The 15,784-nt window shown below is 45.5% G+C and overlaps 1 protein-coding gene across 1 annotated transcript in view; it reads left to right on the plus strand.

Moving 5' to 3' along the window:
* Thap4 (THAP domain containing 4) overlaps positions 1-15,784 on the plus strand; it is a 46,732-nt gene that overhangs the window by 12,638 nt on the left and 18,310 nt on the right. The window contains exon 3 of the mRNA XM_028755365.1: positions 13,523-13,682. Within this exon, the coding sequence (XP_028611198.1) occupies positions 13,523-13,682 (160 nt within the window). The remainder of the gene's footprint in view (positions 1-13,522; positions 13,683-15,784) is intronic.

A 15,784-nucleotide genomic window follows, 5' to 3' on the forward strand; every position in this document is an offset into this window, starting at 1 on the left:
GGTTCTATTTTATATCATTGATGGACAAGGACACTATTTTTGCTTTCCAATCTGTGTCTTTATTTTTCCTTCCTACTCTGTGTGTTTTTTATGTCCTTTTCTTCTTTTGTCCTAGCTGGGACTCCCAGGGTGATGTTAAAAAGCACGTCTTTATATTGGTCCTGAGCTTAGAGGAAAGCTTTTGGCTTCTCCCTTCCCATATGTGTCATTGTGATATAATAAGTATGTGGCACAGAGCTCCTGAAACCTTTATAATGTGTATTAGGGATGAGAACAGCAGCTTCAGTTAATGAGCCTGTTGAGTCATAGCTGAGTTTGTGCTAATGCGGTCTCTCCATGACAAGTCCGTCTGATCACCACAGGAGCCAACCATGCAATTGGAGGAGTGGACCTGAAACCTGCACTGAAGTCTCTGCTAGGGACTGTGGTAATCAACAACCACCAATGTTGGTCATCAATGCCTATGCAGTGAGGCCCTCAAATTGGGCAGGCAAATATGCACAGGTACTCAGAAGCTGGTGTGCTGAGGGGAGGGGCTCTGCACCCACCCCTGACCTTGTGATGGTTAAGTTTGTTGTGTTTTGTGGCTCAGAAGGTGATCTTTTTTGGTTTTATTCTGTGTGATCTTGAGAACAACCTATAGTTTGTTGTTGGATAGAGCAGTCTTAGATGTTGATTATGGCCCTGCATCAATGATTGATTTTTTTTTTTTTAAGTCATTGGATCTGCCCTTTTCTGGCAGGAATCATGGCTGTCTTTTTTTCTAGGGGTTTATCTGTCTCTCCAACAATCCTGTCATGTTTGTCTCATAAATTTCAATTTTGTTTTGTTTTGTTTTGTTTTGTTTTGTTTTGTTTTTCGAGACAGAGTTTCTCTGTTTCTCTGTGTAGCCCTGGCTGTCCTGAAACTCACTCTGTAGACCAGGCTGGCCTCAAACTCAGAAATCCACCTGCCTCTGCCTCCCAAGTGCTGGGACTAAAGGCTTGCACCACCACTGCCCAACTTCAATGTTGTGATACTAAGGACACTCACCTTAAAGACTGGTTCCTTCACTAAGTGTTAGCATGACACATCTTATTTTCTTTCTGTTTCCTTTGCATTTCAGACTAACCTTGAACTTGATATTCTGCTTTTGTCTCTGAAGTGTGAACTATATAGCAAGACCTTGTCTCAAAAGAAAAAAAAGGAAGATTAAGAAACATCGCCACCCTGGGTTAGACCCTGATCGTGGCAGAGAGAGAGGCTCTGTCTTGCCTCCACGTATTCATGATGTTCTTTCCTTTATTTGAGTTTCTGACCTAAAGGTCTGTTTAGAATCAATGTCCTCACTTTTTGCTTGAAAATGCTTTCTTCCTTGCCTCTGAAGAGTGATATCACTGGCTTCAGAATTACAAATTTTTGCCGGGCAGTGATGGTGCACGCCTTTAGTCCCAGCACTTGGGAGGCAGAGGCAGGTGGATTTCTGAGTTTGAGGCCAGCTTATTCTAAAATTTATTTGCTTTTATATTATTCTACCCATCTCCTGTGTGCGTGCATGCGTGCGTGCGTGCGTGCGTGTGTGTGTGTGTGTAGTGTGTCACACACATGTGGAAGTAAGTGAGTGGACAGCTTGCAGGAGTCATTTGGTACCGGGGACCAGACTCTGTTATCAGCCTTGGTAGGGAGCACTTTTACCTTCTGAACCATGCCTGAAGTCCTTGTTTCGTCTTATGTTTAATATATGGTGCTGTTAGGTACTAGAACTAATGAGCCTGAGGGATGGGCGGAAGAGCTTTTACCAGACCAGAATTGATGACGAGTTTTAATAAAGAATGTACACTAGGAACAGAAACACAGTTGCTGAATTCTCAGAGAGAGAGAGAGAGAGAGAGAGAGAGAGAGAGAGAGAGAGAGAGAGAGCAGCTCCCTAAGGGGTAAACAGTGACCTCCGGAGCAGTTAAGAGGAGTGTCCTGGCTGTCTCCGGGGCCGTAGGTGGGCCATGTTTAGATAGGGATGAGGAAGAGGACAGCTCCCTGTCCTGTTGGGAGGAAAGTTTATAACACCACTTGGCTTCCCTGAGACAAAGTAGGTGCTAATTGTTTGTGAAAGACATTACAAGTCTTTTCTTTTAAAAAATATATTATTATTACACTTCTTTTGAAATTTATATGTGTGCACATATGTGCACCACAGCACACATGTGACAGTCGGTCTAAGGACAACTTGAAGGAATCTAGTCTCTCTTTTTACCATGTGGGTCCCAGGGATGGAACTCAGGTTATCAGGCTTGGCAGCAAGCAGCTTTACTACTGAGCCATCTCACTGTCCCCACAGAATTTATTCTGTTTATCAGAAATGTGTTGCTGAACATGCAAGCTTTTATGCCTCTCTCCCACACTTGTGCCTTCTGTCGGCTTTCTTTTATAAAATCCTGAAGAATTTAGGCTTTTCTTTTGAATCAGTAAATGCCTGAACATAGGCCACATCTGATCACTTGTTTTTTACAAACAAATCTTGCTAGAATATGGTAGTAAAATATACTGTTACTGGCTAAACTTTTAGAATATCTAACCTAAATTACCTGGAGGCATTGTTTTCATAGTGTGAAATTAACCTTTTTATTCTCATGAACTTAACTAATTCTTTAGATATGGTTGTTTCATGTATAAGATGGTTTCCCTGCATGTATGTATGTTCACCACCCTCAGATGTCAGAAGAGGGGTTGGATACCCTGGAGCTGGGCTTAATGGTTGTGAAACATCATGTGGGTACTGGAAGCTAAACCTGGGTCCTACACAAAGCAGCAAGTACTCTTAATTGTTGAGTCAATGCTGCAGCCCTCGAGTCCTGTCTGCATCTTACAAAATAAAGGAGTTAAGGCTGAGCTTCTACATAGTCTTCGTATTCACAGGACAGCTTGAATTTAGTCCTGTTGGTGGGGACTTTGATAAATACATCGAATACGTGTATCTAAAGGAAGATAACAGATAACACCAAATGATAGACTCCGCCAAAGGCTGGACCAGGAAAAGCAAATACCTGAAAACAGTGTGAGCACTAACAGCAACTCGGAACAGGGCTGAAGGTGTGGTTCAGAGAAGGCTTTGCCTGGAGTTCATAGAGCACTGAATAAATGAGTCAGGTCCTGGTGGCACACGATCTGTAACTTCTGAGGTGGAGGCAGGAGGATCAAAAGTTCAGGGTCATCAACCTAGTGAGTTTGAGGTCAGCCTAGGCTACAAGAGACCCTATTTCCCAGGAAGGGGGTTGACATGGGGAGCAGGGAAGAGAGACTCAAAGAACATATAACAGGACTGCATTTAGTCAGAGTGTACCCTTAGCAGAGACAAGGTAGGAAGTTTATGTCTCAGGGACACGTGAAGACAGCGAGATCAAAGTGAAGCTCCTTAGACAGACTTGAGCTGTTTGGTGCTAGTAGAAAATACTTCAAGCATTGACCCAGGTTCACTGTATACCAAGTCTCATCACCAGAGAATGCAGAGGGAGCTCTGCTATAGTAGAGAAGGGGAGGGAGGAGGAGAGATAAGTGGGAGCCAGGAGATTTCCCCCTTGGCTTTTCACAGTAAGAACCTAGTGGGCTTCCTGGATTCCTGGAGCTGAGTTAGTAAAGTGAGGGGTGGCTGGTGGTTGAGAAGCCAGAGATTGAGCAAGGCTAATATGAAAGAATCTGGTGAGCAGGGCATGGTAGCCCATTCTTTATTCCAAGCACTGGGGAGGCAGAGGCAGGCCTGGTGTACAAAATGAGTTCCAAGACAGCCAGGCTTGTTACAGAGAAACCCTGTCTCAATATTTTCACCATCTGGTGAGACAGATAAGACATCCCTCTCAGATATGAGGGTCCAATAACAAGGCCTTGAAGGCTTGGGTGTAAAGAATCTGAGTCCTAAACTATAGCCAAAGAGATCTAATTGAAGAATACAGTTATAGTGCCACAAAGTGGCCAGCATCCAGTGGCCAAATTTTGTTACAGAGGAAAATAAAGTTAGTTTAGTTTTTTTTTTTTATTTCTTTTTGAAAGTTTAAGGGTCAAACTTAGATAATTTTTGAAATTACATTCTGGGAGTGAGTGGGAGGAGATAGGATACAAGACCTAACATAGATCCTACTGAGGGGACAGTGTTTGCTCTGAATGCACAATCTAGTGTATTGGACCTTCTTCCATGTGAGACCCACCCTTGCTATAGACTCCTAAACATCTCCAAGTGAAATGGCATTCCAGTCCTTGGAGATAAAATTCCAGAGCTAAACCCACCTAGTTGAGCAGGCAAGAATGATCTTGAAGGGCTAGAAGCTCACAAACTGAAACTGGCCACAAATCAGCTACTAGAGAAAGGGAACTCACTGTCCTAGAGGGGGTGAAAACCTGGCTACCTGTGGATCTCTCAGATAAGGAAGGAGAATCGCTGGTGCAGAAACTCAGCCACATGGTTTGCCTTCTCCCACTCGCCAGAGCTGGAAAAGGAATAAGGGAAAGAAGTCCGCATCCTTACTACTGTGGACTCATCCCATACAAGCTGTTGCCATCCCTACATCATGTGTTGGGAGTTAAGAGCGCTCCCAGGAGGAAGAAAAGTAGCTCTGTAGCTAGTCTTTGCCACTTTGTGGGTTCTTTTTCCCACCCTTTATTGCCTGGGTTTTACCCCCATTACTAGATAGGAGAGAAAGAAAGAAGGAGGGAGGAAGGGACGGGGGGAGAGAGATCAATGACTCTAATTTCTTTCTTGTTTCTTCTTTGAGCATGATGCTTGTGGGGGTTTTTGTTGTTAGTGGTAGTAGTTTGTTGAAACAGGGTCTTTCTATATAGCCCTGACTCTCCAGAAACTCCCTACATAGACCAGGCTGGCCTTGAGCTCACAGAGATCCACCTGCCTCTGCCTCTGAGTTCAGGGATTAAAGGCGTGTGCCACCAAGCACAGTTCCCCCTCTCCTCTCATTTATAAGCAGGTTCTTACTAGTGTAATTCTGGCTGGCCTGGTGCTCCCAGTATAGTCCAGAGTGGACTCTGATGGTGTTCTTACCTTTTGTCTTCCAAGTGTTGGGATTACAGGTATATGCCACCACACTAGAGCCATTTACTGCTTCTTAAGAGTTGACACTAGAAGCCCAGCATCACTGCTACATTTGTTCATTGCTAATAGGTGAGCAGGCTGCTAACTCTATTTACTTACTACCTGTCTTAGTTAGGTTTCTACTGCTATAATCAACACTGTGACCAAGGCTCCTTGGAGAGGAATGGATTTACTTCAGCTTACAGTTTAGGGCAGGAATTCAAGGCAGGAACTGAAGCAGAGGCCAGGGAGGAGCTCTGCTTCTTGGCTTGCTCCCATGGTTGCTCAGCCTACTTCCTTATGCCATCCAGGGCTACTTGTCCAGGGATAACACTGCCCCTCAGTGGGCTTGGTCTTCCCCACTGTGAATCAATAAAATACCCTACAGACTTCCCTACAGGAATCTAATGGTGGCCGAGCAGTGGTGGCGCACGCCTGTAATCCCAGCACTTGGGAGGCAGAGGCAGGCGGATTTCTGAGTTCGAGGCCAGCCTGGTCTACAGAGTGAGTTCCAGGACAGCCAGGGTTACACAGAGAAACCCTGTCTTGAAAAACAAAAAACAAAACAAAACAAAAAAAAGAAGGAATCTAATGGTGCATTTTCTCTTCTTACCAGGCTGAGGTTCTTCTTCCCAGATAACTTTAGCTTGTGTCAAGTTGACAGAAGAAAAAAAAAAGAACTTAACCATTTATTAGAGTCTGTCATTCTAATAACTCCCAGTGGACTAACTAGGTAATCAAACACAATCTTTGCAGAGGGTAATAGAAGAGCCTGTCTTACATGTTTTGTTGAGTTCTGTAGGAGTCCTATTTTCCATTTATCATCTCTGGCCTTCCTGTGTCTGTGTTTCCTTTCCGTTGTGAATGGTCAGTTGGACCTTGCTGTCATGTTGATGCTAGTAGGACCCAGACCTTGCACCTCATGTTACCCTGTGCCTCCTTGGTGCTACTGAACAGCCAACTTCTGATGGGTGATTTGGTGATAGTCTTTTAACTTTGTAGTACTGTATGATTAGTGTCGTTTTTCTCTGCTTGACACAGCAGGAAACACTGTTATTGTCAGTGGAGTGAGGGTAAGAATCATGAACAGTTTTGTCCTCAGGTCCCAGAAAATATATCTACCCATGTCCTCACCAGGCCCTACGACCCTTTTGCCGACTGAAAACTCCCATGTTTAGAGCTAAGCTAAGCAAAACAGCATTCTTAAAGACAGAAGAGTATATTAGGAGCCTAAACTCCTGACAAATGTTCCTGAAGAAACAGCTTCCGTTCTGTGCCTGCCCTGCTGTGCATTCTGATTTAATGAGTTGATTCTCTCAGTTCCACTCTGTGGAAACAACAGAGGGTAGCGTTCTCATTCTGTATCTGGATGAGACAGCCAACTCTGTGGCCTGATCCTGACTTGGAAGTTGCAGCTCAGTTTCCAAAGCTCCTTTAGCTCTAAAGTTCTGTGATCTCCTGGGCTCTTTGTCATCCACAGTCTTCTGAGACTTAGTCTTTTATAGTAGACTACAATTCCCAGAATGCTCTCTTTGGATTGGCATTCATTTCCTGCAATGCCTTAACAGCCAGGTGCACACATTTCCCGTCAATTGGCAGAAAATAACCTTGAGGAACCTTGACGGAGTGTGTCGGAGTTCAGACAACTTAGGGATGGGTAAGCTTGTTTTCAATGTTTAGGCCACTTATTACAGAAAATTTAAGTTTTTATATTTGAAGTTTAAGGTTTTAATAAAAAGAAAAATTAAATCAAAAGAAAATTCATAGAAAACCCTGACTAGTTTTTTTAGAGATACTGAAAGCTACAAATAGGCTAGATCCTTATGTTTTTTGTTTTGTTTTTCTCCTAATGAAGTTGAATTTATATACAGTAAAACACAAAGCTCTTGATACTCTAGTCTGATGGGTTTCAACACATGTAGGATCCATAACTGGATGTTTGGGTTAAGGAATAATTTCTGTTGCCCCACACATCAGTGAAGGCAATGGCAGCAGTTGCGGGCAGGGGTTCTCTGGTAGTGGAAGAGCAAAGAGAAGGAGCCAGCCCATCCAGGGTGCTCCAAGTTTACTGCCTGAGTAGACACACTGATTGTTCAGCACCTACCTGCTGACACCTGTCTAAATTGTCATCTTTTAAGGACAGTGGGCTGTGGGAGTTGGGGGCAGAGAGTCCAGTGCTTAGATAGATGCTACTTTGCAAAGTCTGTCTACACTGCACTGTGCCATGGCCCTTGGCACTGAGCATCCTGATGTGTACACACAACGGTACTTACACCCTTTGTTTCCCATCATGTACTTCCTACTCACCATCAGCGAGTCTTGTAGTCCTGTTTCCTTTCACTTGCCAAATGTCACAGGACAGCTCATGAACCTTGCATGTCACAGATTGGTGGTGCCTGGGTGTGCAGTTCTTCCTCCAGAAGGACCAGCTGAACTCCTGTTTTAAAAGTGGCTGCCATAGTCTGAATGCATCTTCCCATGTCACATTGATTCACGGGTACCTGCTTAATGAGCTTTAGCCAGAACCTGGGCAAGGCAGCAAACAAGGCACTCAGCATTCTCTCCGCCTTGTTTTCAGGTAGATGCCCAACCCATGCCATGGTGCCCACCTGTCGAGCAGCCACCCCTGGTGATTCTGGCCAGCCTGAGGCTAGTATCCGTTTCTGTCCTCGTGGCCCACACATCTTTACTCTGCCCTCTTGCCCATCCTTCCTTTCTTTCTGTGTCCTCTTCTATCTTAGGACACCTCCACTTTCTTTACTGCGTGTTGCATCCTATGCCTTTCCCTCTTCTGGTTCTGATAATTCTGTCCTGCCAGCCCCAGTTTACAGCTTGCAGTGTATCCTCATCCTTCTCTCATCCAGACCCCCAAAGCGCCTAACAGACAAGGTACACACTTGACCCTAGCCATGCTTGATACTCCTCAGCACAGAAGGGACAACCTACAGTGTCACTGAAAGGATAAAAGGAGATAGTGCATACTGCACTCGTGCCCCTGGGACAGCAGGCATAACTAGGCCCTACCTCAGAAGCAACAGGTCGGTATGCCAGGCAGTGTGCAGCCAGGCAGCGTGCGGCCAGGCAGCGTGCGGCCAGGCAGTGTGCAGCCTGGTAGCCTTGCTCTCTGCCACTACGTAGTCTTAGCAGTGCAGCCCGTCAGGCTCCCTCAGCATCTGTGTCCCTTTTCTCTGCCGATACCCCTTCCTTAATGGCATGTTCCGCATTTCCAGTTTCTCCACAGCCTCCCCTCTGCAGCCTCTTCCTATCTGTCCCTTTGTGCTAACCTTTTTTCCATATTTAAGCAAAATGCTTTCAATGAGTGTCTTCACCTAGTTTTTGTTTTATCTGTTATGGATCTTTTGTCTACATGTATGTTTATACAACACATCCATGCAGTACCTGCAGAGCCCAGAAAAGGGCATTATCCCCTGGGACAGGAATTACAGACAGTAATTCTAAGGCACTGAAATGAAACGTATGTCCTCTGGGAGAATAGTGAGAATAGGCTCTTAACAGTGAGCCATCTCTGTCCCCTCTACCTAGTATTGGGAGAGGTCAGCAGACACTCCAGGAACTGACCCTGCTTCTACACAAAAACCTTCTGGTCTGAGGACTTGGTTCAACCCGACCAAGCTTTGCAGAAGCACATTTCCTGCCCTGGGTTAGTATGTACCACACTGTGCCCACTTAGCTCTCACAGGTATCTCATGTCAGAATCTGTTGTCTGCTTCTCCGTGCTCTTTGTTGAGCTGTGTAACAGAGTACTTCCTCGGTGGGATAATTCCTGTAGCACTGGTTGTTTCTGGAACCTGTTCCCAGGGTGACTCTAAACAGCATGAAAGCTATTCTGAGATGTAGCTGAGGGCTATATAGATTAGTCCAGAATACCCAGGGCCTTTTCAGTCCCTACTCAGAGGAAAGGATAGTGGAGGGAGGAACAGCATGCCCAACAATGCCATGCCTAACTAGCTAGTAGGTCAGACAGCCAGGACAAGAATACGTGGTTCATACCACCAGTTGTTTATAACTGAACAAATCTCTTAAGTCGACTGCTATATCCCCAAGTCAATGTCCTGACTTACTGAAATACTAAAGTTAGCAATATTGCAGCAGTGGATCTATGTCCCAGCGTGACAGCTGTTGTCCTGGGCTGTTGAGGTCTTCACTGAGCCATACATCTCTCCAGCCCTTTCTTAAACTTCTTAATAACTGCTTTAAGAAGATCAAAGGAGACTAGCATTAACTAATTTTAACAATTATGTTATCTGACATCATTATCCAAAATATTGTCATCTCACTAAGTTTTTTTGTTCTGGGATACTGGAAATTATTTTTCTGGACGAGTTTTGGGAAGCCTGTGGGTGTGTCTGGGGCAGCCACATCTCTAGTGCTGCAGCGCTGGCCATCTCAGGTCTGCAGCAAGCATAGGGTGATGGAAGCTAAGGTGAGCTACGAACAAGGTCCCACCCTTGTTCTTTCCCTGTGTGCTTGTCTGTTAGCCCTGTGTCTTCTGCCATGGAGGAACGCTGACTTGCCTTCCCTCGGTGTATGGGAACCGGGTCATTTCACAAGAGTGGAATCTGGTAATCCCTGTGCTTGGTCTGACTTCTCTCACCCAGGCTTACCTCTCGTGGTAATAGTTGGAAATTGTTTGCTTTTATGATTTTAAATAATGTTCCTCATCTGGACATGCAGTGTTGCAGCTCACTCAGCAGGCATTGGATGTGAGTTCTACTTGTGGCTGTGGTAAACAGACTGCTGCTGCAGATAGTTAGGTCTGACTTTGGTGGGTACTTAATTTCTGTTGGACCTGTCCCTGCGAGTAAAGCTATTGCTGGGTTCTGCTCTGTGCTCACCTTTTAAAAAAATAATTTTTAAGTTTATGTACATTATTGTATCCCATAGTTTGTACTTGGGGGAGCTATGTCTGTTTTGTTTTGCAGTGTTGTTTCAAATCCTGGGTCTTGAGTGTGCTGGGAAAACACATTGCTCACAACTGTGTTGGGCAGCTCCAGCATGTCTTCCCATGAAGGACCTCTAGCCCACTGCCTGTGCCGTACGTCTTCACTTTTACGTTCTTCCGTTGCTGGCTAGTTGTATTCGGTATTTTTCCATTGTTGTGAGAGAACACCATGACTACAGCAACTTACAGAAGAAAGAGTTTATTTGAGCTTATGATTCCAGAGAAGAAGACTCTATCATGGTAGGAAGTGACCAGCCAGTGCAGGAAGCCAGGAACTCTCACCCTCTCATCCTTAACCATAAGCACAAACCAGAGTGGACTGGAAGTGCCTTAAGTTCTAACTCTCAAAGTGTGCCACCAGTCACAGACCTCTTCCAGCAAGGCCATACCTCCTAAACCTTTCCAAACAGTGGCTTCCCCAACTGTAATGCCTAATACCATGGAGAGCATTTCTTATTTAAACTGCTCTGGGTTTTTGTTTCATCTTCTTCTTCCCAGAGTTAGGCTCACTCACATCTCACCTTTTGGTCTTTTGTTTTTATGGAGACTGGTCTTGCACAGACAACAGCCTTGCTTGAGATTTTAAGGCTATAGTAGCTGGACTTGGTAGCTCATCCCTGAGTCTCTGGAAGCTGCTCTGGAAGGTGAGCAGGAGGATCTCATTGTCAGCTGGAGTCACATAGTAAGACTTGACTCAAAAAACAGGACTAAGGACTGAAGAGATGGCTTAGTGGTTAGAAGTGCTTACTGCTCTTCCCGAGGGCCTGGGTCCAGTCCATCCCAGGACTGGGTCCACCTTTTCCAGTATTGGAATTCCTGGGAGAGGCAGCAATGATGCATCCCAGATTGATCCTCAGACAGATTGGAGGAAGAAAGAGCAGGACCGTGATAGTCTCTCCCTGTCTGTGTTTTCCTTATTCCTCTGCCTTCCCTCCTCTGGTCTGTGTCTCTCTTCTGACATTTGAGGATGGTCCTCCCTTGCTCTCACTGGCTGGGAAGCAGTGTGAAGACAGAATTTTAGCAGGGCCTGAGCTTGTTTCTGCTAGAGAAACATGTCACTTAATAATGACTCAGACAGAACAACCCTGGGGGGTGGGGGCGGTGCTGAGTGACCCCTATAAGGGGTCTAAAATTAGGGCAATGTCAGGTATACGTGAAGGGCTGCAGAGGCCACTGGGGATGGGAAGGGGCCTCATGATTCTGGCAAGGGCCGTGTGGTCTAGAACTTGTAATGCTTGTTGAGACTTCCATAATACAGAGTGTATGACTAGAACCAGGCGTGGGTCATAAACATTAGTGCAGGGCTTCATTCCAGAGGGCACGTGACACCTTCCTGGGAAGCCAGTGTGTTTATGTGAGTCACCTACACAGCCTTGCCCTGTCCTGAGGTGTGCCCTGTCCTACTGCTCTATCTGTTGTTGCAAGCTTCCCACCCTAGGGGGCAGGCATAGATCGTCCTTATCCTGCCTGCAGGGGGAACAAAATGAAAGGGGAAGAGAGTGGAGAAGACACTGCTGAAGTCCAGCACAGGTCCTCACAGGACTTCACAAGATATGCATACTCATAGGATATACACACTACCACGCATGAGAGACACATGCAAGCTTATAGGCACACAAACTGACAGGACACATATGCTGAACAATATGCATGCTGACAGAACTAGCTTTTCATATGCTTTTAGTAGGTATGTGGGAAGAGCTATAAGGGAGAACTGGTATTTCCTCAGCAGACAGTGTACAGGAGGTCACCTGTTCATCATGTCTTCCCACAGAAACACTCTGAGGTACATTCACTTCTCTGTACGTAGTCGCCTATGTGCTGTGAGGGGCCCCTTTAGAGCACAGCACCAGTATTGTCCCACTCCAGAGGACTTAGGTGTTACTGGAGATCATGACATTGAGTGAGGCAGCAGACTGCCCTGTCTTGTTCAAAATGACTGAGTTCCCTATACCCTATATTGGAACAATTTGAGATCATAAACCCCTGCCCCCTGGGGTAGAGACTTCAACTAAGGTGTGGAGGCTGACTTGGCACCCTAAGAGTAAGGGAGTAGACAAGAGCTTGGTCTGCCTGTTATCCAGTGAAGAGGTCCAGAATTAGACCTGTTATACTCACATGGACTTGCAAATATATATGTAAGTAAAAATAATAAATTAAAATTTTATGTTACATTTATATACTTTATTTTATTTTATGTAAAAAGGTCTTGCCTGCATACATGTATACCAAGGGTGTGCTTGGTGCCTAAAGAGGTCAGAAGATGGCATCAAATCTCCCAGAACTGAAATTATGGATGGCCATGTGGTGCTAGGACTTGAGCTTTAGTCCTCCTCAGAGCAAGAAGTATTTTTAATAGCTAGAACATTTCTCCAACCCGGTAACAAACGTGCTTAAGTTCTGTCCAGATGACTCAGTGGGTAAAAGCACTTGCTGCCAAGTCTGATGAGCTTGAGTTCAGTTCCTGGAACCCACATGGTAGGAGACAACTGACTCCTAGAGGTAGTCTTCTCTGCCTGTGGGGCCCTGGAAAGGTCTTCCCTCTTTCTGGATATTCTTCCCAACTCTTTCAACTCAGAGTTGTGTGATATTAAAGCTGCAGTAGTTCCCAAGGCTGACGTAGCCAGCCCTGCACAGCTGTCTTGGAGAACACATCATGAGTTGTTGGTCTCTGGAAGTGGGGATATATCTGCTGGTAGGTGAAGAATCTACCTGCACTGAGGATCTTGTCCATCTCCACTTCTGCTCTTCCTTTGAGTTGCTTTCCAATCTCAAGGTTTAGGTTGTAGAAAGGTACCAGAAGAATCCTGGTCACATGTGGGAAGCAGCCTGGTGGTCCTTCTGTGGCCCTGCACAACCTCTGGCAGAGTCAGGGTGAGAGCAAGGGTGACCTTGTAGATCATGCAACTCAGTTACAGACCGCACCTTCACTAGCACTTGCCCCTGTCCTCACAGAGCTGCCTGAGAGAGCAGCCTGCCCCACTGTCCTTCAGCTGCTTCCACTCCTCAGCGTGCCAGCCAGTGTAGCACTTTCACACCTAGGAAAGGAGACAGTCTCTGCTGCACTATGAAGAAGGCACAGTTGAATAAAAGGGAGAGGCCAATCTTCTTGGAAGCTGTCAGCCTCTGGCTCGAACGTGGCCTCCTGCTCCAGCCCTGTTGCTTTTCACATCTGCTTCTGTAGCCCACCTGTTCTCTCTTCTTTGTGCACTGTTCCTCCCATGCTACAATCTGGTCCCAGGATTTTGGGGGCTGGAGGACAGTGTTCAGGCTTCCCTTTCATCTCCTCACTCTCCAGACTCTGGACGCTGCAGAGCTCCAAAGATGGTCTCACCACAGGGCAAACTCAGGACACTGCAGAGGTCCAAGACGGTCTCACCACAGGGCATATGAACGGTTTGTGGCTGTTGTGGCAAAAGCACATTCCAGTATCATGCAGGCCTCCACCCAAAGTCTGGATGAACCCTGGAGGAAGCCAGTCATTTACTGTTCCATCCTTTCATTTTCAGAGCCTCCCAAGCTGAATCCAGTGGTGGAGCCGTTGTCCTGGATGCTGGGTACCTGGCTGTCAGACCCGCCGGGAGTTGGTACCTTTCCAACACTGCAGCCCTTCCAGTACCTGGAGGAGGTGCACATCTCCCACGTGGGTCAGCCTATGCTCAACTTCTCGTAAGTCCCACCTGGCTCACCGGTTGCCTAGGCCTTTAGGTAACTCCAGACTGATGCAAGACAGACCAGTCAGGAAGATGCAAATACACCTTTAGATTTGCTTCAGAAAAGCTCTGTCTTCTTTCCCAGAGCCTGGCAGCTGAGTCACAGGGTTGGTAAAAATGGTACTTTTATGCTGTTACATTCTTTAAGATGTTAGGGAGACCTCACGTTGACAAGTTAGTTAATCCAAGCAGAAAAGCAATTGGTGTGTGTTTAATTGAATCAGCAGTGTCAGTCTAATGTATGGACATCAGTTACTCGGGGCTGCCGAAGTAAGAGGGCGGGGCCCTCATTTACTTTTGTCCTGCACTAGGTGAGGTTTTCTAGCAAGTATTATGGTTCTCAGTAGGAAATAATGTTACTTTTAAGGGCGGCTGACATGTAATTTCAAAAGTAATGTATGTGCTTAGCAAGTTTAAAATCGGGTAGAGACTCCAATGATGGGGCAGCTTTATAGTGTGTCTAAGCCCTGGATTTATTCCCCAGCACCTCACATTTTAAAAAACAAAAAGTACATAAAATAAAAAAAGCAAAAGTTTGTTTCTGCTTCGGTCTCTACTGTAGAGTTCTATGTTAAGAATCTTAACTAGGAGCTGGCAGGATGGGTCAGTGGTAACTTGCCTCTAAACTTGATGATCCAAGTTCAAGCCCTAGTACCCACAATGGTGGAAGGAGAGAAGTGACTCCTCCAAGTCATTCTCTGACCCTACACACAAGTTTACATAATCAAATAAATGCAATAAATACCTATACCACTTATTGTTACTACATACACACCCTCTCTTTCCTGAAATACTTAAGAAGCATTTCACATTTGGATTTTTAAGATTATTTATTTACGTGTCTGTGTGTGTGCCCAAGGAGGTCAGAGGGTACTAGCTCCCTGGAGCTAGAGTTCTGGACAGCTGTGAGCTGCCTGGTGTGGGTGCTGGGAATCTAACTGCAAGAACAGCATGCAATCCTAACCACTGGGCAGCTCTCAGCCCCAGACTCGGATGTTTTGATTGGAGAATATTATTAGCTTAGGCTTGACTAGGGAAGCAGTTCTAATTCACAAACCCCAAATCAAAGTCTCTGAAAACCAAAACAGTTTGAATACTGACGTGACACCATTTTAGCTTTTAGGTTCTTAGGGTTTGGGGCTTTGTTTTGTTTTAAGACAAAACACTAGTACAGCCATGGTTGTACTAGAACTTGCTATATAGACCAGGCTGATCTCAAAGTCCCAGAGATCTGCCTGCCTCTGCCTCCTAATTGCTAGGATTAAGGGTATCTGCCACCATGCCTAGGGCATTTTGGGTTTGAAGATTTATAATTATATTTTTTTAATGTGTATTAAGATCTGTGAGTTTGTCTATGCGCCACATGTGTGCCTGGTTTCTGCAGAGGCCAGAAGAAAGTATTAGGTGCCCTGGAACTGACAGTTGTGAGCTGCCACATGTTAGGAGCCAAGCTAGTGTCCTCTTGCAAGAGAAGCAAGTGCTCCTAGCCTCTGAGCGTGTCTCCAGCCCTCTATTGGGGTTTTGAATTTTCTAATTAGAGATACTCAACCTGCATTTTTTTGTTGTGGTTATTATTTTTATTTGTTTTGTTGTGTTTGAGACAGAGTATCATTACACAGCCCAGACTAGTCTGAAAGTCACTGTATATCTTAGATTGGCCTCAAACTCACAGTTGTCTTGCCTCCATTAGCGGAGTGCTACAGTTACAGGAATGTGCCACCATATCCAGCAAATACATTTGCCTCATTTTGTAAGTAAAATATGAAAAGGTATAAGATGACTATTTTCTGGGGCATTTTGTTTGTTGGTTGGTTTTGTTGATAGTCTCTCTGTGTAGCCCTGTATGTCCTAGAACTCTCTCTGAGACTAGACTTGCCTTAAACCCTTCCTCCAGAGTGCTGTGATCAAAGTCCTGGGTTACCACACCTGACTGTGTTTTTAAAAAGAGATCATAGGGTTGGGGGATTTAGCTCAGTTGGAGGCCCTGGGTTCGGTCCTCAGCTCCGGAAAAGGGAGAGAGAGAGAGAGAGAGAGAGAGGCGCAGAGAGAGAGAGACAG

Source organism: Grammomys surdaster, unplaced genomic scaffold, assembly GCF_004785775.1.
Source record: "Grammomys surdaster isolate TR1022 unplaced genomic scaffold, NIH_TR_1.0 126059, whole genome shotgun sequence".
In the NCBI taxonomy this organism is placed as follows: Eukaryota; Metazoa; Chordata; class Mammalia; order Rodentia; family Muridae; genus Grammomys; species Grammomys surdaster.